The 25,446-nt window shown below is 35.6% G+C and overlaps 1 protein-coding gene across 5 annotated transcripts in view; it reads left to right on the top strand.

The window, feature by feature from the left end:
- The window catches only part of PIAS1 (protein inhibitor of activated STAT 1), a 127,922-nt gene that overhangs the window by 77,816 nt on the left and 24,660 nt on the right, over positions 1-25,446 (top strand). For all 5 annotated transcript variants that reach the window (XM_086322821.1, XM_086322818.1, XM_086322817.1 and 2 more), the window contains 6 exons: positions 280-364; positions 624-671; positions 4,548-4,638; positions 5,291-5,425; positions 13,572-13,677; positions 24,135-24,208. In XM_086322821.1, coding sequence (XP_086178947.1) covers positions 363-364; positions 624-671; positions 4,548-4,638; positions 5,291-5,425; positions 13,572-13,677; positions 24,135-24,208 — 456 coding nt within the window. In that variant the 5' untranslated portion in view covers positions 280-362. The remainder of the gene's footprint in view (positions 1-279; positions 365-623; positions 672-4,547; positions 4,639-5,290; positions 5,426-13,571; positions 13,678-24,134; positions 24,209-25,446) is intronic.

The following is a 25,446-nucleotide window of genomic DNA, read 5'->3' as shown; positions in this document are numbered from 1 at the left end:
TAGCTCATTTATATCTTTAAATGGCTTTGTATTATTTTAAATAAAATTAATATCAGCGTGTTTTTATACATGTCCTTTTTAGATGCAGACGTCTATGATTAGACATGTAGCACATGTCTTAATTTTCAAATGCCATAATTGACTTGTTATCTAAACGCTAGCATTCATCCTAGTTAATTAAAGGCATGTGAATGGTTGAAGTTTTTTGTTTTGTTTGCTATTGTGTACTATATTGAGAATTTGAAGGTAATTAAAAAATATAATTCTTTTCTTCTTTAGCATCAGACAACAGTCAGCGCTTTCGAGAAACCTGTTTTGCATTTGCATTGACGCCACAACAAGTGCAGCAGATCAGTAGTTCCATGTAAGTTGTCTCTGAGTGTAACTTGCAGTTTGACCTTTGCATCCAGTTTTGTCTATAATAAGTGACTTTTTGAAACAGTATATTCAGGGGTGAGTATTATTGTCATGCAAGTATTAGTACTGAAAATATCATTAGAATGTTACTTACCATAAGAACTCTTACTATTTCTGATATACGTTCTGGAGTTAGCCGTGTCTTTGAATCAGCTTTCCTGTGGATGTCTTTAAAATAATTTTAGTTCTTACCATGTCTTTTCTAGGGATATTTCTGGGACCAAATGTGACTTCACAGTGCAGGTCCAGTTAAGGTAAAGTATTGACTACAGTATATATTCAAAGTTTAAAAATCAATATTTCTTAAAGATTTCTAAAATCTTTCTAATTTTCAGTAAGTATTTTCTGTGTCCTATATGTAAACCATTAACTTTTAAATACTCTCTAATTTAGATTCTGTGTGAGACATCTTTTGATAAATTTGAAAAGCAAAATGAGAATTTTCCAACGTGGTACTGTCCCATATTCAATTTCTTTTCTTAGCCCATTTCTTCTAAGAGTATCTAACACATCTTTTATGTTAATGTCTCTCATTGCTTACATAAACCATCTTATGCTGTTCTTTTTACTCAGTGACTATTGTAGTGTAGACTTAAGTGCCCCACACTGTTCTTGTTGCGATAGAGATAGAAAGACAATTGTTTTCCTCCGGAAGCTATTTTCCATATAAAGTAAGAAGGATAAGTCAAACACATAGCCCAGTCTCAAAATCAAATACTAAGTTGTATGTATAGATTATAAACGTACTAAGAGATCAGAAAAGAGATTAAAGAACCAGCTCAGTTCTTCACAGAATAATGTGAAAACGTCTGATCTAGACTTAGAAGTAGTGTGATGAAAACTGAGAAAGCAGAGGAGAGGTAAGGTCTTGGTTTTGGAAGGTACTGACAAAGGTGTTTCTGTGTGAAGGCGCTTTATCCTCTGTCAGGCAGATGATGATAATGACTGACTGAAGGGCTAAAATTCAGCGCCTTCGTAAATAATTACATATTGCTGTGATATTTTTTACTTCCTGCCTCAATTTACATTTTGTTCATACTGCTATGTGACTTTGTCTTTTAAAACAGTGGTTTTCAGACTGTTGCTTGAAGCCACCATTTGGCTTCCCTCTGGCTATCATTCCACCTTCTACCCCACCCCAACTCTCCTACCTGACACACACACATATACACACTCTGAACCAAAGTAGTGCTGCTTTGACCTGTTTTTACATGTTTGACTTCTGGGTTAGTTTTCGTTTGAGGAGACTATCCCAAGACTGAATTTGCAAACCATAGTTCTAGAACAGAAGATCCACCTGCTATCCTTAGCATTACCGTCCATACATTCTTTAAAGCAGCAGGAGGCATTGATCTCATTCCATAGGAAGGTTTTCTTTCTTTCTAAGATCAGTTCAGAGATTCTAAGGGAATCGTGATGGTTAAAAATGGCTTGTAAAGTGAAAGTTGCTCAGTCGTGTCCAACTCTTTGAGACCCCATGGACTGTAGCCTGCCAGGCTCCTCTGTCCATAGAATTCTCCAGGCAAGGATACTGGAGTGGGTAGCCATTCCCTTCTCCAGGGGATCTTTCCAATCCAGGGATCAAACCCAGATGTCCTGCATTGCAGGCAGAATCTTTACTGTCTGAACGACCAGGGAAGCACAAGAATACTGGAGGGGCTTAGCTATTTTAAATTCAGATTATATCCGAAACTTAATGGGAAAAGAACCATTTTGTACTATATTTTGTATATATTTTGTATTATATTTTGTATATATTTGGGAATTATTAGGTGGTTCTTTGTGTTTTGCTAAATTGTTTATATTAAATATATTGTATATATTTAATATATACATATTTAATATATATAATTATGTTTAATATATACAATTGTGTTTTGCTAGATTGTTTATATTAAATATTGTATATATTTTGTTTATATTTGGGAATTATTAGATGATTATTTGTGTTTTGCTAAACTGTTTTCATCCCCACATTGCCCATCCCCCACAGCAATCCCAGGTTATTAAGTTTGGAGCATATACCATCTACTATCCTAATTATAAGTCTTTATCTAAAACATGAAAAACAGTTTGGTCAGAATTAAGATCAGTATTTTCTCTATTAGATTCCTAATCTGTTTTCATTTATCTGTTTCCCCTCTCCACCCCCATAAACATCTGTATAGAAACTTTGTGCTATTGTTCCTTTTTTAAAAAAACCTTTGGTTTGTAAGAATGATTTATTAGATGTTCACTTTTTACTTAGTTGAATAGGAGTCAGCTTGTCACATGAATTCTGTTTTTCGGCAGCTTCAGGCAGCCAGGTCCATGTTTCTAATCTCCCACGACACTGGCATAATTGGTTTGAAACTAGAGCATCCTCTTACTTTTGCTAAGTAAAGAACTGGCCTATCATAGAAGGTTCTGCTGGGGCTAGAGATGATCTTGTGGGTGTAGATATCTGTGTGCTAAGTATATTTTGAGAAAATCTTCGCAGGTTAGTAATTCTAAACCTTTCTATGACTCTCTAACCTCTTTGAGAATGTAATGGAAACTATAGATTGTCCCTGCTTAAAGATGACCATATATGTACCCATAAAATTTTACATAGAAAATTGTCCCATTTGTGGACCTTCCCTCACACAGATTCCGTTGCAGGCAGATCAGGATATTGAGAGAAGATACTTGTGCTTCTTGTTTAAAAACTTGTGTAAAAACAATGAATATTTCACAGAATTCAGAGATAGCATACTTAACATATAAACCAAAAAGTTCTGGGAACATTCTGTAAAGGTGGCGTGAACCTTAGCTCTATATTGGGAACAAGGAAGTAATTGAGAATCGTTGTCTTAAATAGCAGATTAATTTATTTCTCAATCTATGTAAGAATGAATAGAGTAAGGAACTTCCCTGGTGGTCCTGGGGCTAAGCCTTTGTGCTCCCAATGCAGAGGGCCCAGTTCAGTACCTGGTCAGGGAACTAGGTCCCACATACCACAACTAAGACCTGGTGCAGCCAAATTAAAAAAAAATAGAATGAAAAGATTGAGAGTGTACAAATTATGTAGCTGTCTTGGTTTTTCCTGAAAGATTGCACATTTAATTTAGAAATAAATGTTTTTGTGAGTTTCTAAATAGTATTCTAAGCACATGTGGATATAATACAAATATTATTATTATTCAACATCTTCAGTTTTCAGAAACTAATGGAATACTTGAACTTGGTGGACAAAACTTGATCCTGGAGCTTGACTTTTAGCATTTTTCAGTATATTCTGCTGAGAACCAAAAAAATGTTTTATAGACAAATACATTTGGGAAATACCATATATTATATTGGGCTTCGCAGGTGGCACAGTGGTAAAGAATCTGCCTGCCAGTGCAGGAGATGCAGCTTCAACCTCTGGATTGGGAAGATCCCCTGGAGGAGAAAATGGCAACCCACTCCAGTATTCTTGCCTGGAGAATCCCATGGACAGAGGAGCCTGGCGGGCTACCATCCATAGGGTTGCAAAGAGTCAGACGCAACTGAGCGCACACACATATATTTTCTTCTTAAAAAGCTACAGTCCTTATTAGCTTTGAGATGTTCTGTATAGAGAAAACTTAGTTGTTTTCATTGAAGAATGATTGCTTTTACTGAATTTCATTGTTTTCTGCCAAATATCAACATGAATCATCCATAGGCATATACATGTCCCCTCCCTCCTGAGCCCCCTCCCCACCCCTCCCCTCTAGGTTGTTACAGAGCCCTGATTTGAGTTCCCTGAGTCATACAGCAAATTCCCATTGGCTATCTGTTTTACATATGGTAATATAAGGTTCCATGTTACTTTCCAAAATTTCTTAAATGTATTCAACCCCAGAGCACTCCCCCCTCAACCCCCCTGCCCCCGCCAGCATGCTTGAACAAATGACTGGAGATGTTATAAGGACAACTACAGGTTGGTAGTTGTGACTACTGAAACTCTACATTGACAAAATTATTTATTTTGATCCTATTTAAATGCATTTATTCATAATATGAAATGTCTAGTTTTAATAGTTGTTGCTGTTAAGTTTGACCATCTTTTAGATTAGTTATGAAACAAAAATATCAATGAGATCATCTTTTAATAAAGGAAATTAAAGTTGTTCTTTATTGTTTAGGTTTTGTTTATCAGAAACCAGTTGTCCACAAGAAGATCACTTCCCACCCAATCTTTGTGTGAAAGTGAATACAAAACCTTGCAGCCTTCCAGTAAGTCCTAAAAGCTATTTTTCCAGTGCGTTGCCAGCATAGCTAGCAAATAAGTCATCACAGCTGTTGTTAATCATAGTTTTTCATTAAGAAAACATCTTTATTTTGGATGTATATTCATGTGACTGACTAAAACACTTGTACCAACTATGTACAATTAACAGCTGTGACATTAGCTATGGAGACACTCTAGGACTTGGAGTTGGGTGTGGTAGCTTTTAGTATTTTATTTAATTTTGGGATGAAGAGATAGTTTCATCAAAATCTCAGATGTATTCTTGTGTCTGAAACCTTGTGGTAGATGGGAGATTTGAAGACTGGTGTGCATTTAACAAAGGAGTGGGTGCTATTGTTGCTCACCTTTAAAATAGTCCTTATGTGTTTATCCAAGCTGTTTATGAATTCAACCTGATTCTTAAATTCTTATAGATTTTTAAGTTCTATCACCAATATTTTTCTCAGGCTTACTATAATGAGACTGTAGGGTATTTTAGAGAAACATACAGAAAACTCTTACAAGTGTTTGCTTCTCCACTTTTAAGTGAAAATACTCATATTTTCTAATATGTAGTTTGTAGGTTTTTTTTTTTAAGGAATGGAAGTTGAAATGGTTGTGGAAGTAATAAATAGAAATGTTATATTTCGTCCTTAGGGTTATCTTCCACCTACTAAAAATGGTGTGGAACCAAAGCGACCCAGCCGACCAATTAATATCACCTCACTTGTCCGATTGTCTACAACTGTACCAAACACCATTGTTGTTTCTTGGACTGCAGAAATTGGAAGAGTGAGTAAATTTTGTTTCTTCCAGAGTTTTGTTTTATAAGGAAGGGTTAATCTCCATGGCTACTTGTGCTTATCTATAAATAAAATGGGCATAAAATGAGTTGCCAAAGGATTTATTTTTGTCTCACAATGAATTTTCAACATGTTCCCATTTTAAAAATGGGATCTTGCAATATTCAGTGTTTTATAACTTGATAACTCTCACTAAGTATTTTCATAAACATCTTCCTATGTCATTTCATGTTCATCTGCATGATTTTAAACGTCTACATCATATTCCAAACGAGTATCTATAGTGTAGCCCGTTCCCTATTGTTGAACATTATTTGATTCTTTACTTCAGAGAGCGTTTTGAAGACCGTCCTAATAGCTCTGACTTTGCACACACATAGTGCTTTCTTTAGAGTAAATTCCCTGAAGTGCAATTCCTGAATCAAAGACCATCAGAATTTAGAGAAATTTTGTGTTCACTGGCAGATTGCCTTACCAAAAGATGTAAGATTTATTCTCTGACTTTCAGGTTTTTTTCATATGCCTGTTGACTGATAACACTGAGTTTTATCTTCTTTGAAATCTCTACTAATTTTTATAGATAAATAGTGGTATTAGATTGCTTTAATTAGTACTCCTTTTATTGTTAGTGAGATTGAACAAATTTGTGATTTTTCACATTTAAAACATATATAAATATGTTTCTCTATTGTTTTTCTTATTTTTATTGTTTACGAGTTCTTACATTACTGATTTAACCTTCTTTCACATGCTGCAAATGTTTGTTTCTAGTTTATTCCTTTTCATTTATGTGATTCCTTAATGTGTAGAAGATTTAAATTATTATGGACCCAAATTTTAACCAGTTTGTTTCTTTTTTTCTTTTAATTTCTTCTTTATCGAAGTATACTTAATTACAGTGTTGTGTTAATTACAGCTATACATCAAGGATATGTGACTCAGTTATATATAGATATATATATTTACATTCTTATTCATGCTCTTCTCCATTGCGGCTTATCACAGGTTATTGAATATAGTTCACTGTGCTATACAGTAGGATCTTATTGTCTGTCCATTCTGTATATACTAGTTTGCATCTGTGAATCCCAAACTCCTGCTCCTACCCTCTCCCATCTCCCTTCCCCTTGGCAACCACCAGTTTATTTTCTATGTCCTTGATTCTGTTTGTTTCATAGATAAGTTGGTTTGTGTCATATTTTAGATTCCACATATAAATGATACCATATGGCAATTCTTTCTTTTTGACTTACTTCCCTTAGTATGATAATCTCTAGTTGCATAGTTTTATTTCTTTATAGTGTTTCTGCTCAGCCTCTGTTGAATTTAGTCTATCTTCCCTTCCCAATCTTACGTAAATATTTGTTTATATTTTTTCTTGACTTCTGAGATTTCTTGTTTTATCTTTACATATTTAATCCATTGTAAATTTACATGTGGTGTGAAATAAAAATTTAATTTTTTAAATAGCCAGTTCTAACACCATTAACTAGACAAATGCTAATTCTGAAGTAACCATTGTTATATATTTGATTTTTATTTATAGTGTGTGTGTTTTTTCACTTTTCTGTATTGTTTTTTAGCCTAGCATTCTTTTTCTGGCACAATTTTAGAATATTTTTGATTATTACAATTTTATATGAGTTTGTGTATATTCACGAGTTCATTTGAAATTTATAGAATGTATGCTATATTCCATGTACTATACTGAAAACTGGCGGTAACACAGTGAGAAAAAAAAGTCCTGACTTGGAGCCAGAATCCAGTTTACACACAAAAATGTGAACGGTGTCACAGGAAATACAAAGAAGAGGTGCATGATGATATTAGAGTATATTAGGGCACTTTGAACTAGAGAGAGGTCAGGCAGGGCTTCCCTGAGGATGTAATGACTGAGCTAAGAGTTGAGAGAAGGGTAGAAGGAATCAGTTTGGTGAAAGGTTCAGAGCAAATGATCTTCAGAGTAGCCCACTGGCAGGTGTGAGCCTCGTTCTTGTTTTTTTCTTTTCAGGCAAGACTTTATTGGGTCCCCTGCTGCAGCAAGGAGGAGCAAGAACAAACAACAGGTTCCCTTGTTTCCTGTCTCCCTGAGGGGAGATAAGTTTGTACCTTACGCAGGGTGAGGGTAGGGGTATAATTCAGGGGTTGGACATGTGCAGTTGGGGCAAATTCTGGACAAACGATATGAAAAGACTAAAAAAACCCCACTGCCACTTCTGAAGAACCAGGAGCAAAAACAGGGTGTTGCGAGCAGAAGCAGGGTGCTGAGCATGCCCCCTGCACTCAACACGTCCAGTGGGGTGGGCAGAACACCTAAGCCACTCTTCTGGCCTGACCCCAGAGCCTAGTTTTTTTAAGAAACTGAAAAGGAGCAAGAATGGCTAGAGTTTGAGATGCCTTTAAGATACTCTGAATAGGTGGGCATATGGGCTCAGAAAAGAGTTTGGGCTAGAGAAGAAAAAAAAAAGCATTATCTGCATATTGGTGATTATTGGAGCCATAAAAGCAGGCTGACTTTGTTCAGGGAAAATGTATCAGGTAAGAAGAAGAGAGTATTGAAGACTTATTCTTGAGGAACTATATAACATTTAATACAGGTAGAAGAGAATGAACCTGAAGAGGGCATGGGGAAATAGTACCAGAGATGTGACAGAATTGAGGGTGAATATGAGAAACCAAGGGAAGAATTTCAAAAAAGGAGGAGATGATAAACAGTATTGAACAGATGTTGAGAAATAAGTATTTTTTGAAGTCTAAAAAAATACCTTTTGGATTAAAAATAGAGCATAAGCTGCTCTGGCGGATAGTGGGAGAAGCCAGATTGTGACCAGGTGTAAGGGAGGCCATGGAGATCGTGAGTTGTAGAAGTGTGGATTTGGAGATAGTTACAGGTAAGCTGGAGGGAAATGTGAGATGACAGTTGTTTATTTGCTTTAATGGGAGAGTGTTAAACATGTATAAAGGATGATGGCAAGTATCATCTTGAGAGGAAGAAGTTAAATATACAAGAGGAAGAAAGAATAGTCAATAGTAAATTTCACAGTAACTCATTGGAGCTAGGAGGGACAGCTTCTTTATTTAGTGGACTAAAAGAATGTGTGTGTGTGTGTGTGTGAGATTGTGAGTGTGTGTGTGTGTGTGTGTGTGTGTGTGTGTGTGTGTGTGAGATTGTTACTGGAGAGATGAGTTAAGCTCTAATCTGATGACTTCCGGGTATGTCTTTGAAATAGGAAGTGCGAGAGGCCACTGAGAATGAGAGAAGAAATCAGGGCCTTGAGAAGAGTGAAATGTTGGAAAAGTAATTACAGAGAATAAGACAATTTCCCTTGCATTATTCCCCCAAATCTTTCTGGAAGTGAATGAGCTTGCTTAAAATTTGTGTGTTAACTTAGGATTAACTTATTTACGATATTCAGTGTCCTTATTTCAGGAGCTGTATGTTTCTCCATTTGTTTGAATCTTCTTTCATGTTCCTGTGTAATTTAATAGATTTCTTCTCATAAATCTTTCATATTTTTTTGATTCTTATATAGTTTATTATTATTACTGCTTCTGTAAATAGTTCTTTTTCCATTGTATTTTCTAAACTTTTATTTTTTACTTATTTAAAAGTAAATATTTTTACTTATTTATTTAGTTATTGTTGAATATTTACTATTCCTATGTTGGTTCTGATAACTTTTTAGTAGGTTCCTTAGTGTTTCCAGACCGGCGGTCTTGAGTCTGAGAAGTATCATTATCTAAATAATGATAATCCTAATGCTTACACCATAATTTCTTCTTGTTCTGTTGTACTGTCTACAGCCTTCAGAACAATGTTAAATAATGTGAGCACTAGTAGACATACTTGACTTGTTCTTTATATTAATGAGAAGACGTGTCACAGCATTAAGTATTATAATGACTATTAATTCTTGATAGAACTTAATTGCATTAATAACATAATCCTGTGATCCTCTTTTTTTACTGGATATTTTTGAGAGAAATATCCAGTAAATTTTGATATTTTATCAAAATCCTTTTTGACGTCTATCACGGTTATCTGTTTTCCTTTACCTAATCAGTATGTCACTATTAGGTTTCAGTCCTTTAAAATGTTTTTTGTCTGGTGTACCTTGGGCTCCTTGTTTTTCCTCCTTTTTAAGAGGGTATGGCAGATATTTTGGGTTTGTCTGTGTGTGTGAGAGTATAACCCTCCTGGGAAGTGTATAAACACCAGGGTGTTTACAGTGAACCATGAAAAAAGTCTGAAGCTGTGGGAGAGGAGGGAAATATGGTTGCTGATAATATAGCACCAGAGGAGGGGGAGATATTCTTCCATGGGAAGTGTTCCACAGCTCAGAAAGAAAACAGTATAGTATCTTCAGTGATTTGAAGATCTCCCAGGTAAGATTTTTATGTAGACCCTGATCTAAAAGTTGGAGATCTTTTTTGAGGTAAAACATTGAAAGAAAATTATTTTTTTTAAAGCTGCAAAAGTAACTTATTAGTTTGGTTTTTGATCACTAGTTTTACTCAGCTTATGAAGATACTCTAAATAGTACATGTAGGATCTCTTACTGTTTGGGGGATTAATTTCTATGTTATTAGTTTTTATAATATAGTGGACTATAGCCCACCAGGCTCTTCTATCCATGAAATTCTCTAGGCAAGAATACTGGAGTGGGTTGCCATTCCCTTCTCCAGGGGATCTTCCTGACCCAGGGATTGAACCCTGGTCCTCCTGCATTACAGGAAGATTCTTACTGTCTGAGCAACTGAGGAAGCCCATAGTGATGGTAACCATCTTACAATATATTTTAACTCTTTGCGGTCAACATGTTGTACACTTTAAAACTTATGCAATGTTATACATCAATTAAAAAATTACAAAAGAAAAAGCTACTACAGTGCTTGAAGGAAATAAGTGAACTATATATTATAACTTCTTATCCTGCCTCAAAGTAATCACTGCATCTAGCATTTATTAAACTGTCATTGTATAGAAGTTTAAATACTTGTGTAAATACTGATACTTAATGTGTGTATCATATCTTAATAATGAAGAAAATGTCCTATGAACTCATTAGACAATTTGAAGACTCTTTGAAAGAGCGTTTAACAAAAGCATTAGTATAGTGCAGTGTATTTCAGCAGTTGGAGTTAGATAGCACTTTGAAGGGGTAGCTGGAATAGTATGACACCATCCACCTAGAAGAGATACTATACCACTATGAAGGTGGTGTTTTGTGTTTTGTTTTGTTTTGTTTTGGAGTGGGGAGTTGCTACTGAATCTTTCATGTGATATAAAATTTAATTCCATATTATCAATATATGTGGTGTTTGTTAACAGCCGACCATCTCTTTGCTTTTTTGCTTGTTATGTGTTTCAAATAGAGTGAACATACAATTTCACTTGTACCTGTGGTTCCTACTTGATCTCTCCTTAAAAATCTATATAAAACCTTAGGTGATTCTGAATACTCAGGCTGTGAGTATTTGATTTCACAGTGTTAATTAGCATTTCTTCACTTTCTGTCATACTTGAAGCATTAATCAAATAATAAAGATGAATAGGATTTTTTTTCCTAAAAGAATCTTTTTAGTTTTATATTAGATTGGTATGTTTGTTGTCAGTCTAAAATTTTGGCAAGTTTTAAGTTATTTGTTCCTCATTAATAAATTAGAAGATTTGGGACTTGCCTGGTGGCTTAGTGGTAAAGAATCCACCTGCCAATGCAGGAGACATGGATTTGATCCCTGCTGAGCCACAACTTTTGAGCCTGTGCTCTGGAGCCCGGGAGTCGCAACTCCTGAAGCCCACACACCCTAGAGCCATGCTCTGCAATGAGAGAAGCCACCTCGACAAGGAGCCCATGCACTGCAGCTAGAGAGTAGCCCCCACTCACTGCAGCCAGAGAGCAAGCCTGCTTACAGTGACAGAGACCCAGCACAGCCATAATAAATGAAGTTTTTTAGAAAGACTGTTAAAACTAATTATGTTTAATTATGGGATTTATTAATGAAAGGATGTGTGTAGTGTGTTAGTCACTCAGTCATGTCTGACTCTTTGCAACCCCATGGACTGTTGCCCGCCATACTCCTCTGTCCTTGGAATTCTCCAGCCAAGAATACTGGAGTGAGTAGCCATTCCCTTCTCAAAGGGATCTTCCTGTCCCAGGGATTGAACCTGGGTCTCCTGCATTGCAGGCGGATTCTTTACTGTCTGAGCCACCAGGGAAATGCCTAATGAAAGTAAATTAGATCTAAGTTTTTTTTAATTTAACTTTTATTTTATATTGAGGTATAGTTGATTTACAATGTTGTGTTAGTTTCAGGTGTACAGCAAAGTGATTCAGTTTTACATGTACACGTATCCATTCTTCTTCAGATTCTTTTCCATTTATGTTATTACAGAGTATTGAACAGAGTTCCCTGTGCTATTTAGTAGGTCCTTGTTGATTATATATTTTATACATGTGCCGTGCTTAGTCACTCAGTCACGTCTAGCTCTTTGTGACCCCATAGACTACAGTCTGCCAGGCTTCTCTGTCTATGGATATTCTCCAGGCAGGAATACTGGAGTGGTTTGCCATGCCCTTCTCCAGGGGATCTTCCCAACCCAGGGATTGAACCCAGGTCTCCTGCTTTGCAGGCAGATTCTTTATAGTCTTAGCTACCAGGAAAGCCCAAGAATACTGGAGTGGGTAGTCTATCCCTTCTCCAAGGGATCTTCTCAACCTGGGAATTGAACCAGGGTCTCCTGCATTGCAGAAGTGTGTATATGTTAATCCAAGACTCCTAATTTATCCTTCTCACATTAGCTTCTTTGGTACTCCACCCCCTCCCCCCACCCCCAGAAAATGTATAACATGTGAACACCAATAAGTTTCTGAACTGTAAATGAAAATGTGACCTTCCAGAGGGTATTATAGGATATATTCTCCTCTTGCCAAAAGAGGGGAATGTGTTTTCCAGAGAGTGGACATAAATGAAAGTTGGAATGTACATTGGACTAGGTTAGGAGGGTCAAATCAAATGGTGTGTGAAGTTAAGATCTATAGAGAGCCACTCTGGCCTTGGCCATTAGTCCTTTGTCTTGATACCCCTACTCTTTCCTCTTGATTTCTAGTGCCACCTTTGTCACCAAGCAGGTGCATGATCATGAGCAGATTACATACATTTTTAAAATTTAAATTAAAAAATATTTTGTGTGCTTCCATTGCATCAGTCCTTTACTTAGAAAAGTACTTGCCCTACATATCTCTTACAGGCCTTCTTTGAGGTTTAAATGAAGTGGATAGTATACATTAAGAGTGCATACAAAGCTCTCTATAGCTAATAAATAGAAGATGGCCATAATTATTTTTCCTTTTGCTTCTTTCCCAGTCTCTTGATCTTCTTGATTCCAGTACCAAGTGGAAAGTGGGCCTCCTTATTTACCTCTTTTACCCTTCATAAGCTTCAGCCCTCTTTTATTCCTCTTATCCAGTCATGTACCCTTTCCTTTGCCTTGTTGATCAACTTTTTCTTTCTTCCCTTTTTCCTACTTCCATCTCTGGGTAATCCCTCTGCTGGTCATGGATATTCATCTGTTCACTTGCCAAACCAGCAGCTTCTCTTTGAATATTTAGCATTCCCTCTACTTATTGTGGTAATAGCCCAAGTAGGGTCTTTTCAAGAACTAGTTAAAGCATAGAGAGAGATTAAATGATATAAATTACCAATCTAATTTGTAATTTTTTGAATAGCTACCGTTAGTTACTAAATATGGTTTATGATGACTTTGGCATCTTATTGGCCTTGGTTTATATTTATTTTTAACAATGTTCTTTTACAAAAGTGCCTAAAATGGTTAGCTTCAAGCATAGGTAGTTAGGTAATACAGAAGCATAACAGATCTAGCTTTATCTCTTGGAAGTTGCAAAATTAGGGCAAATTCTTTTACTTCTCTACACTTCGTTTTCCTCAGCAGCTTTTTGGTTAAGATTAAGTGAATTACCATTCATGAAAACACCTGAGATAGTGTTTGGCACACAGTAGGGGTTTTAACAGGTGTTAATTTTCTTTCTCTATCATTTTGGGATTAAAGTAGATGTACCTATTTACTTACATATGTTTGTTTTCTACATCGTTTTGTTTTGTTTTTTTTCCAGAACTATTCCATGGCAGTGTATCTTGTAAAACAGTTGTCCTCAACAGTTCTTCTTCAGAGGTTACGAGCAAAGGGAATAAGGAACCCGGATCATTCTAGAGCTTTAAGTACGTATGATAATCTTGTTTTATTTATGCAGCTGAACTATTTTGGTAAAAGTTAGAATAGTATTTTCTCAACTCAAGAAATTTTAGGGGTTTTTTTTGTTTTTTTTTTTTTTACTAGAGCTTGTCACAGTAGATTAAAACACTGAAAACCTTGTTTTGTGAGCTAGAGTAATTCAAGACTTAACAGTAGTTTTAGGGAATTCCTTGGCAGTCCAGTGGTTAAGACTGCATGCCTCCACTACACGGGGCATAGGTTCTATCCCTGGTTGAGGAACTAAGATCCCACATACTGCATGGCATGGCCAAAAAAAAAGTTTTAATATCTTTGTCATGACCTATATTGTATAATTTATATTTTATTGATCTTAAAATTAACTTTGTAACATCAGTATGTAAACACAGAACATTTTACCAAAGCTTCATAAAAATAAATGTTCAGGAATTCTAAAAGATAGAAAGAAAATCTTGGCATATATTTTACAACAATTATTGTGTATTTAGGGTTTATCCAGGAAAAACATCCAAGGATATGTGATGACAGCATCCCTGCATTAACAAAGTAAAAAGAAAGTCAGTGGGGTGGTAGATAAAATAATGAAATAAGTTCTGCTTTTAGTCAACTATGTGGCCTTGGAAAGTCAGTCTACCTCCTCTGAGTTGCTCATTCCTCATCTGTAACAAGAAGTTTATACCATGTGATAATCTAACACTCCTCAAAATCTGCATTCTTTGGTGGAAAGCATCGTTCCTTTTGTTCTGTTGAACTTGAGAGGTAGAAAGGTGCGACTAGACTGTTCTGGCCTCAGTGCGGGTTAAGCCCAGAGGTTGACGGCCTTTCCAAAGAAGTAAGCTAAGTTCTTCCTTTATTCTCTTCTTTATAAGAGGTAGACTCTTCATAAATGAATTTGCTAGTATCTGGAGATGGGCCCTTGGAAAACAAAACTTTTACGGATGAAGGTTAGATGGCTACCCGTTAAGGACGTTCTTGATGTGAGTTGATTAATGGAGCCCCTATCAGATTTGTAGTTAGGAACATTCTGATAGGAAAAAAACTAAAGCAGTAAGACCACCTTTCCTCTTGCTTCCCTTTGTGGCATAGCTTTTATTTTTGTTCTAACCTGTTTTCATTCCAGAGTAAAAGATCCCACTACCTCTGAATATCAGTATACCCTTAAGAGTTCATTGAAGGATTTTTCTACTTTAAAGAGGCTTTTTTAAAAATGCAAATATTCTGAGTCAAGAGGAGCACACTGGTGGCTAATGCCTCTGTAGGCATTCCTTGATAGACAGTGGAGAGCTAGAGGTCTGGTTGATATCTAAGGGAGTGGAAGCACCATTTGCCAAGGCCAAGGAGATAGTGAGGGACCTAAAAGTAGAGAAGGGACCGACACCTGCTTTGAAGGAACATGAAGAGAAGAATTTTTCTTTTTTCACACTCCATTCCTAGTCATTCTCTTGAGAATCTTGGTATTTTGCCACATCGTATTAGATTCTCATTTAGTCAGAAAGTATTATTAAATTATGGGAGCCTGTGTGGAAGAGGTCAGACCAGGAAATAAAGCTAAAAGCTGATGAAGCTATTAAGTGGCACAACAGTAATAGTGAGGCAAGCTGTCTTTGTTCAAGCGTAAACTCTTCTCCACTTGTAGCTGTAGCACCATCTGGAGGGGGAGTGGAAAGATGAGCCTAGAGTTTCTTTACTGGCACAAACTACTGTTAGCCACTGTTAAGCAGGAAAAGCTACTTAACTCAAAAGTTGTTTATTTCATCTCTGATGCATCCTGGAAGTAGAGAATAGTAGGAGATTGGGTAGAATTTTTGTCACACTTTATGTCTTATCTTAATTGGCCTGGGGAACCAACAAAACATTCACTGGATCTTACCAATAAAACATTTGTCCTGATTGACTAAAGAACAGATTGTTTGCCTTTATGCTATCTCTAAAGAAGTAACTTTCCTGGCAAATTAATTATGTAATTAAAAGATTGTGTGAAACAACTTGACAGAAGAAAATGTTGGTGGATATCTCAGATATTTTGAAGGATCTAATTACCTCCAAATATGTTCATTTTAAGTCATTCTTATCAATAAATTCTACTGGCAAAAATAAATCAGACATTATTCCTGAAATAAAGTCAATAGTATTTAGGCTTTTCACAGAGAAATCCACTCTCTGGTTCATTTGATTTAGTAGATTTTTGTATTGTGGTTTCTACCTTCATGTAGAGTTTTCCCATCATAACTATCACAAAAGAGTCCTTTACTAATTCTTGGTCAGGCTCCTGTCTCCGCTTCTTTTTCTCCTGAGCAGACGTTTTAAACCTTGGCCATACTTAAACAATATTCCCTCTCTTTCAACACACTGTCAGTGTAAGAAAACTGGTGCTATATGACTTCTCTAAATTGTCCATTTCTTCCTTAATGTCACCATAACTTCATTCTTACTCATCCTTATTTATTCTCTTCAATCTCAGGAGGAAATGTCCCTTTTCCTGCCCAATCTTAATCTATTGATTGATTCATCTCAGTCAAGAAATTGTTTAAGAGCCTACTGTGTTCCAGGCACAGGAGAACATGGTATTAAGCAAAACATGCTGTTTCTGCATCCTTGAGAAGTTTGCAGTCTGATGGGAAAGACAAAATTAGATGATTGTACAAATCATTAATGAATTACAGTTGTGACATGTGTCGTAAAGAAGAAAGACAGGGAACTCTGGAGGTAACAGCAGGAGAACATAGTCCTCTGGTGCTGTGATGTTTAAGGCAAGATTATAAGGATGAGGAGGAATTAAACCCCAAGATAGGAGAATATATCAAGAGACAAGGCTAGTGGGGTTGGAGTGGAGAGAGCAAAGGAGGAAAGTGGCCAGAGAGAGAGCCATGCAGTGAGTTCTTATAGGTGATACAAAGGTAAATGACAGAAAACCCTTAAAGGATTTTTAAGCAGAGCAGTATGACCGGATATGGGCAATGAAAAGATCACTTGGGAGACTGAATTGAAGGGGGGCTAGACTGGTGTAAGTGAGCCGGTTAGAGACACAATTGTACAGAGATGGTATCTTGAACTGGAGTAATAATGATGAAAATAGAAGTTGATGTTTTGAGAGATGTTGAAGGGGAGAATAGTGGTTATGTGTGGGGAGCGAAGAAAAAGAAATGAAGAAGGAGTTCTGGGTTTCTTACTAGGCACCAGCTTACATGGTAGTGCCATTTACTCAGATGGAAAACAGTGTTGAAAAGATCAGGTTGCAAGAGCAAGATCAGAGTCCATCCTTGGACTTTTGGTATTTTAGATACCTATGAGGCATTCAGATGGAGATGCCCACAAACAGTATTACGAGGCCTGTCTGCTCACTTGTCTGCTCTCTGTCCTGTATTTTCAGTTCCTTCCTTTCCACAGGCTCTTTCTGTCAACCTTCACTGTCAAGTCTTTTGCATCCTTTAAATAATACAAAAGCAGGGTACTCTCTAGGAACCTGTGTTCCTCCATTCTCATCCTAGTTTCCCCAAAGAGTAGTTGACACTTCCCTTTCTACCTCCTCAAGGCAAACCATTGTCGACTTTTAACTCCCATCATTCCACTGAAACTACTCTTGCAGATATCACAAGTGACAATCTGATTGCAGAATTTAGTTTGTTTTTTCAGTTTATAACTTAGGTATTTTTGCTACATTTTGTGCTAACAACTTTCCCCTTGAAATTCTTGTTTCTCTTCTCAGTCATTTGCCTTCAATGGATTCTCTAAAGGGAAGCATCCTAAATGTTTGTTTTCCCTGGGTTTTTGTCCTTGGTCCACTTTTCTACATACTTTTGCTAGAGATTATCACATTCACCTTTGTGGTTTAAGTTAGCACCAACTCCCAAACAAATATTTTCATTCCAGACCTTCCCCTGAATTTCAAATGTAGATACATGTAGCTGTCTTCACTGAAACATACCACTGTTTCCTCTAATTCAAGGAGTGAAAACTCACAAGTTCTATCAGACATAAACCCTAAATATTTCTCAACTCTTGTCAGTTTTCTCTCCCTACCATCACTGACCTCATTTAAGCTCTTATATCCTAAGTTTATTTCAAAAACCTATTCTTGAATTATATATTCCTCTCCTTTCTTGGCCCCCCCCTTTTCCTATCTCTCTTCTGATAGCAATCTAAATGATTAATATGACCTAAACTTACCTATTTTTTTTTTTTTGCAATCCATGGCTTGCTAACACCAGTGGAATAAAAACTAACTTTGAGGGCTTCCCTCCTGGCTCAGTGGTAAAGAATCCACCTGCCAATGCAGGAGACATAGGTTCAATGCCTGATCCCATGTGGGAGGATCCCACATGCCATGGGGCACCTAAGCCTGGACGCCACAACACTAAAGCCTGCATAGCTAGAGCCTGTGCTCCTCAACAGGAGAAACCCATATAGCACAACTGAAGAAAAGCCGGCGCAAAGACTCAGCACAGCCAAGAATAAAGAAAAATTTAAAAATTAAAAAAAAAAAAAAACAAACAACTAACTTTGTTAGGATGACGTAAACATACAGTTTCCATGGTGTGGCATCTGTTTATTACTTTCTGATGTCATGTGTATTCACTCCTCTCTCATTCTTTATATTCCAAAGATAATGAATTCTTTCCTTTTCCTCTATACCGTGTCAGTATTGTTCTCTGTGACTCACATTTCCCTGTTACCTCCTTTGCCTAATTCTAGTTATCCTGCGTGTTTCACTTTTTCCCAGAGGCATCTCAGAACCCCCAGAGTTGATGCATTGAATTTCAGCTAGTTTCCATTACAATGCATTAGAGATGCTCTCAACTAAGTATCTTTGCTCCCATCTAGATTATGAATCCCTTTAGGCAGGAATTTAATCTTATCTTTCTTTGAATTCCTAATGCTTAGCTCAGGGTCTGGCACATAGTAGACCCTAAGACTTCCGTTAAGTAAACTGATGAGAAGAGATCTTGAATGAAAGATCACATCTCTGTGCCTCTTGTTTTCTTGTTTATAAAATGAACGTGATGGACTTAATTAATATATTCAGTTGTTTCCAGCCTTAAAAGTCTAAAAAGGATAGAAAATTTTTTTTTAATCTAGAACAGCACTAATAGAATGTTCTGTATCAGCACTGTCCTGTCCCGTGTGGTAGCCCCAGCACCATGTGTGTGTTGAGCACTTGAAATGTGGTAGTGCGACTGAGGAACTGAATTTTAAATTTGGTTAAATTTAAATAAAACCACATGTGACTAGTGGCCAGCTCTCATAGCACAAGACAACAGGGATTTTCAAAGATTAATTTTAAAGGTGGCTAACTGTAACTTTATTATGGGTCATAAAGGAAAATACTGTTACTGCTGCAGCTCACAGTGACACAAGGAAACTTGAACTCCTGGAAGGCTTATCACATGTTGGTTGATGCAGCAGGATAAATATCATGTCTTGTTTTTATTTTTCATTCCCATGCCCACAAACAATGAATACTTTACTTACTTTGTCTTTCCTCCATACTTTCTTCTGAAATTTAACATAGTGATTCCCATCCCCTACCTTCAATATTTTGGTTGTGTTTATTGAAGTTTACAAGCAGTGAAAACTCACCTTTTTAAGTGTCCATTCTGAGTTTGACAGGTATATGCAATCATGAACCACATGTTACAATGAAAACATGTAACATTCTTCACCCCAGAAAGTTCCTCTATGGACCTTCACAGTTTGTCTCATTTCTTCTCCCCTACTTCCCATAACCATTAATATGATTTCTGTCTCTGTAGCTTTTCCTTTTCCAGAATTTCAGATATTTGAAGTCCCACATGTAGCCTTTTTTTTTTTTTTAATTATTTTTTATTGAAGGCTTCCCTGATTGCTCAGATGGTAAAGAATCTGCCTTCCATGCCAGAGACCTGGGTTCGATCCCTGGGTTGGGAAGATCCCCTGGAAAAGGGAATGGCAACCCACTCCAGTATTCTTTCTTGGAGAATCCCAGGGGCAGAGGAGCCTGGTGGGCTACAGTCCATGGGGTCACAAAGAGTCAGACACGACTGAGTGACTAACACACACAGTTTATTGAAGTATAATTGCTTTACAGTGTTGAACTAGTTTCTAGTGTACAACAAAGTAAAACAACTATACATATGCATACATCCCCCCTTTTTTTATTTCCTTCCTATTTAAATCATCACAGAGCATTGAGTAGAGTTCCCTGAGCTATGCAATTGATCCTCATTAGTTCTCCATTTTATATATAATATCAATAGTGTATATATGTTAATCCCAATTCATCCCACCCCCTGCCTTTCATTTCTGATTTCTTTCACATAGTATAATCCTTTTAGGTTTGTTTGTGTAGTTTGAGCTCTTTATTACTGAATAATGTTCCATTTATTGGTACTGTAATTTGTTTATCCATTTGTCAGTTGATGGAAATTTAGATCGTTCCCAGTTTTTTGTTATGAATAAAGTTGCTGGAAACATTTACATTTTGCATATGAATATCTCAGTTTTGTGAACATACGTTTTCATTTCTGTTGGGTAAGTACTCAGGACTAGGATTGCTGGGTCACAGGGTAAATGGTATGGAAAAGAGATTGGCAGTTTCCTATGAAGTGCATATTCCATTTTTGCATTCTGTCCAATAAGATTTGAGATTTTGAGTTTTTCCCCATTCTCACTAACAGTAGGTATTGTCAGGCTGCTTTGATTTTGCTATTCTGATTACTGTGTAGGTGATATGTCATTTGTGGTTTTAATTTGCACTTTTCTAATGACTAATGATGTTAAACATCTTTTCATGTGCCTATTTGCCATCCTTCCAGCTTCTTTGATGAAATGGCTCTTCAAATTTTTCCCATTTCTTTTATAGTTTATGCTTTTTGTATACAATGAAATCTTTGCCAAATCCAAGATCACAAACATTTTACTTCTAGAAGTCTTATTGTTTTAGTTTAGGTCTGCAGTTTATTTTACATTATTTTTGGCTATGCTAGGTCTTCACTGCTGCATTCAGGCTTTCTATAGTTGCAGCAAGCAGGGGCTGCTCTCTGGTTGCAGTGCATGGGCTTCTCATTGCAGGGGCTTCTCTCGTTGTGGAGCACAGACTCATGGCACACAGGCTTAGTTACTGCATGGGCATGTGAGCTCTTCCCAGACCAGGGATCAAACCCAGGCCCCCTGCGTTAGCAGGTAGATTGTTAACCACTGGATCACCAGGGAAGTCCCTACAATTTATCAGAAATTAATTTTTGTATGTGATGCAAAGTAAACTTATAGGTTCATTTTCTCCCCATATAGATACCCAGTTGTTCCATAACATTTGTCAAAAATACTAAATTTTCCTCCATTTAATTACCTTGGCACCTTTGTCAAAAACCAATTGATGATAGGTATATAAATTTATTTCTGGACTCCTTCATTATCTTCCATTGACCTATTTGTCTATCTTTATACCAGTAACACAGTCTTACTAACTAAAGCTTGATAGTAATTCTTGAAATCAGGTAGTCCTCCAACTTTTTCTTTTTCAGAATTGTTTTGATTAAATATAGTATATAAAAAGGTAATGCATAGTGATCAAATAGTTTATACAGGGATATTAGGGTCATTACATATTTTTAAAAATCTGTCATTATAATTCACCTCAGCAAACTAAAAAAAAAAAACAAACAAATCATATGATCATCACCATAGATTCAGTAAAAGCTTTTGGTCACTTTTTCAATATCCATTCATGATAAAATTCAGCAAAGTAGAGACAAGGGGGTTGTTTAATGTATGAAAGGGTATTTTATAAGAAGCCTTTCGCTAATATCATATTAAATGGCAAAAACTTTACCCCTAAGATTGAAAATAAGGCAAGAATATCTTAATATGTCTGTTCAGCATTGCCCTTCAGATCCTAGCCAGCACAATAATGTAAGAAAAAAGAAACCGATTAGAAATGAATAATAATTATTTGAAGATGACATAATTGTGTAGGGAAAAAAATCCCAAAGAATCTACCCAAAAAAAAGCTACTTGAGTTAATGTGTGAATTTATATGGTCAGTTTATAAAAATTGTAACATCAAAAAAATGAAGTACTTAGGGATATATTATGCAGAATACGTGCAAGATTTGTATGCTGAAAACTATAAAACACTGGTAAGAGTAACTAAAATAAGACCTGAATAATGGATAGATACATCATGTTAATGGATCAGAACACTCAGTATTGTTACTGGAGAGATGTCAGTTCTCTCCAGTTTGATCTTTAGGTTAAATTCAATTAAATCAAGATCCTCAAAAAGTATCTTTACATGAAAGGATTGAGTGAATCTATAATGGCAAAGGTGAAAAAGCAAAGCTTTTCTTAAAAGAAAGTGACAGACTGATTCTAAAATAATTTCAGAAAAATCTTTCACCTCTGAAAGAAAATGAACGTGCAAATCATATTTTATTTTGTTGCAATAGCTAATATTTTTTCTCTCCCTCCTGAACCTCCCTCCCACCTCCCTCCCCATTCCACTCAATAGCTAATATTTATTGAGAATAATGTTGTTATTTTAAAGCATTTGTTTGTATTAACTCATTTAATTCTTAAAACAATGCTATGAGCTACTTGTATTATTCTCATTTACAAGATGATGAAACTGAGGCACAGAAAAGTGACTAAGGCTGAATTATAACCTAGGCTGGCTCTAGACTCCTTGCTCTGAACCATTGCCTCAGGTTGCCTCTCCTTTTTCATTTCTGTTCAGAGTACTAACGCTGAACTTCGTATAGACAGAACCTAAAGTCAGTTACTGTTGCCTTGCTGTTTGTACTGCTGTGTGGGTATTAAGAGGGGTGGTTGTAAAATGGTTAGTAACCACATTTATCATATGGTAGTTGTCACCTTTAAGCAGATACTATTCATTAAATGTATCTTAAGAAAGGATTAAGATTGGGTCTATAATGGCAAAAGCACGTTTTTCATAATTTACTTATATAATTAATTAGCATACGTGATGTGATAACTATTTTCCAGACAAAATCCATGGATTGTATGCCTTTTTAGATGTGATAGCCTACAAGTTAAGTAGACTTTAAATTTACGGAATTTCTAGGCCATAAAATTACTTTTTAGTATGTCATCGGAATCACATCTGGAACTTTTTATTAAAAAACTACTCATTTGTATCCCTCTTCTCCATTTTGATTCAGTGGGCAATTATAAATTAGAAAGCTCTGTAGGTAGCTCTGATGTGCATCTTACTTGAGATCCACTAGTTTATGAAGACAGTTGTATAGAGTATCTAAGATTTGGACCACTTCAAAAAAAATACGCTCATCAAGTTTAATAAAGGCAGGATTCTTAATTCTTATAAATGGCTATTAGTTTCATAGACATCTGTTCTGAAATTATTCTTCTTTATCCAAGTACTTTTCCCTTTTCTTCTCTCTGTGTATCTATGCATATCTGTGCTTCTACCCATCTATAAGTCAACTGTCTGGTCACAATCAGTTGTGCCTCAGGTCTGAAATTCTGTGATTAACTATGTCCACAACTACTCCGCTTGGGCCCCCTTACACATATAGACTTTAAAGTTACTGTGAAACAGTTTCTAAAATTATTTGAATATTATATTTAGGTGTATTCTGTCGCACTTCTGTGTTGAAGTTTAGTTGACGTTCTAGGGGTTTCAGAAGTAACCTGAATGTCACACTGGTTTGCAGATGAGAAGTGTAAGATCCTTGTTGTATTAAACTGACCAAGAGTAACAGAATAGCTTTAAAAGTAAAATTACCAGTGCTGCCTCTCTTAAGAACCACAGGAAATTTGAACTGAGAAGACTTAGAGATTATATAGTGTGGTTGTTATTTTCCAAGAAGTTAAATTAATCTCAGAGAGGAGGATTGACTTACCCAAGATAGTGTAACTTATCAGGTTATGGGTAAATAAATATAAAACTCAAATAATTATATGGTTTTAAAAAAGGCAGTTGAACTTTTTTTCTTTTTACAATATGAAATTAGGATTAATATGTTTACAATAAATATTTTTATTATCTGAGCTTTGTAAACATTTATACATGTTTTATAGTTTTTATTAGTTTCTTTTAAAATAATATTGTCATAGTTTAAAAGAAAATATTTATCCAGTTTCTTAGAGTTATAAAAGAAGGGTCTGCCATCATTTGACTATGTTAAACTGCTTATATAAATTCCTTTTATGTTAGTGCAGTGCAACTTTTGTTTTGTCGGTGAGAAATAGGAAGCTTACAGGAAGTGTAGTCAGTCTATAGATAGGTATACAGTCATTTTCCTTCCTTTGCTTATTGTAGAGATTATAAACTATAAATTTTTTTTTTCATTCAGTTGATTGGAAAATAATTGAGCAGATTATTCTTTAGTGCCATTTTTTTAAGTTTCTCATTCTTTTTCTTGTGTTGCATCAATGATACATCTTTAACAAACTTCTTTTGTTTGTTTTTTTCTTTGATGAATGTCAGTTAAAGAGAAGTTGACTGCGGATCCAGACAGTGAAATAGCTACAACCAGCCTGAGGGTTTCTCTACTATGTCCAGTAAGTGCTAACTAATATTTGGTCTCCAGGAGGTTTAGTACATATTTTCTTTTTTTTACTAAGTATTTCCAGTATTTAACAAATTCTGTTACCTTGAAACATATCCACTTGTTAAGAGTTGATGAAAAATAAAAGATATTATGTAGTCTTAGGATTTGAAATCTAAACAAATTTATGTCTATAAAATTTTCCATTCTTAGTTATATTTAAATATTGATTATGGTTATTAGATGACTGTTTCTCAGACTTAAGTGTAAAATCTCCAAATGAGGCATGTTTATCATTTCAGTGTATTTATTGCAGTTTCATTTTATTAAATAGTATGCTTCTGAATAAAAATCTGGCCATGATTTCTCATACATTTAGCTTAACCACTTTGCCAGCAATGACTATAACAAGAATTAAAAACTATTGTTTAACCTGAATAATTGAATTGGTATGCATATAAAAATCAACTAGACATTTTTAAACCAGAAAATGAGATCAGTTTCATTCATTTGTATAAAATAAATATAATGTCTAAGTGAAAACTGGTAGTGAAAATGTTTCCAAAAATGTGTTGTTAAGGTTTGTTGCTTAACTAATTTGATGTTAGGTCCACCAATAGTAGAAGTGGTAGTTGAATGTTGCTTTCATATAAAAATACATGAAAAACTAAAAGTAAGTTACATTTTGATTGTCTGTTGTTCTGTAATGAATCATTTAAATTGGGAGAAAATATGAAAAATAAGAGGACTCAGCTATTTCCTCATTTGCTGGGATTGTTCAGGCAAGTCTGATATTGAAGGCTTTTAATACTGAAATCCTACTAATCTAAGATGAATTTATTCTTAAAAAACAAAAATTTAAATAAAAATTGTTTTATTTGTCTTATATCTTAGTCTCTTATAATTTATAAAACCTCAACACAAGTGTGAAAAACACACCTCAACACAAAAAGTAATGGCAGAAGTCAGTAGCTCAAGAATTAGTTTATAATACAATACAATATAAACACAGCTTAAAAAAAAACTTTTGTTAAGAGAACTTCTGTTCACTATTAAGCATCTGTAAATTACAGAAAAAATACAGTGAAATTAAGGAAAACTACCAAACCTATCATTTTGTATATATCCTTCTATCTTTTTTTCCCTTACTATGGCCAGTCCTTTTTATAGGGAAAATATTTTGACTCCAGGATTTTTCTGTTTGTTTTTTGTTTGTTTGGGTTTTGGGTTTGTTTTTGTTTATGTTTTTCT

The sequence above is a fragment of the Bos grunniens genome, chromosome 10 (assembly GCF_055505025.1).
Source record: "Bos grunniens cultivar Pamir isolate PY7600 chromosome 10, Bosgru_T2T1.0, whole genome shotgun sequence".
Classification (NCBI taxonomy): domain Eukaryota; kingdom Metazoa; phylum Chordata; class Mammalia; order Artiodactyla; family Bovidae; genus Bos; species Bos grunniens.
Note: the sequence above shows the minus strand (reverse complement) of the source record. Positions and strands in the feature narration are given on the sequence as shown.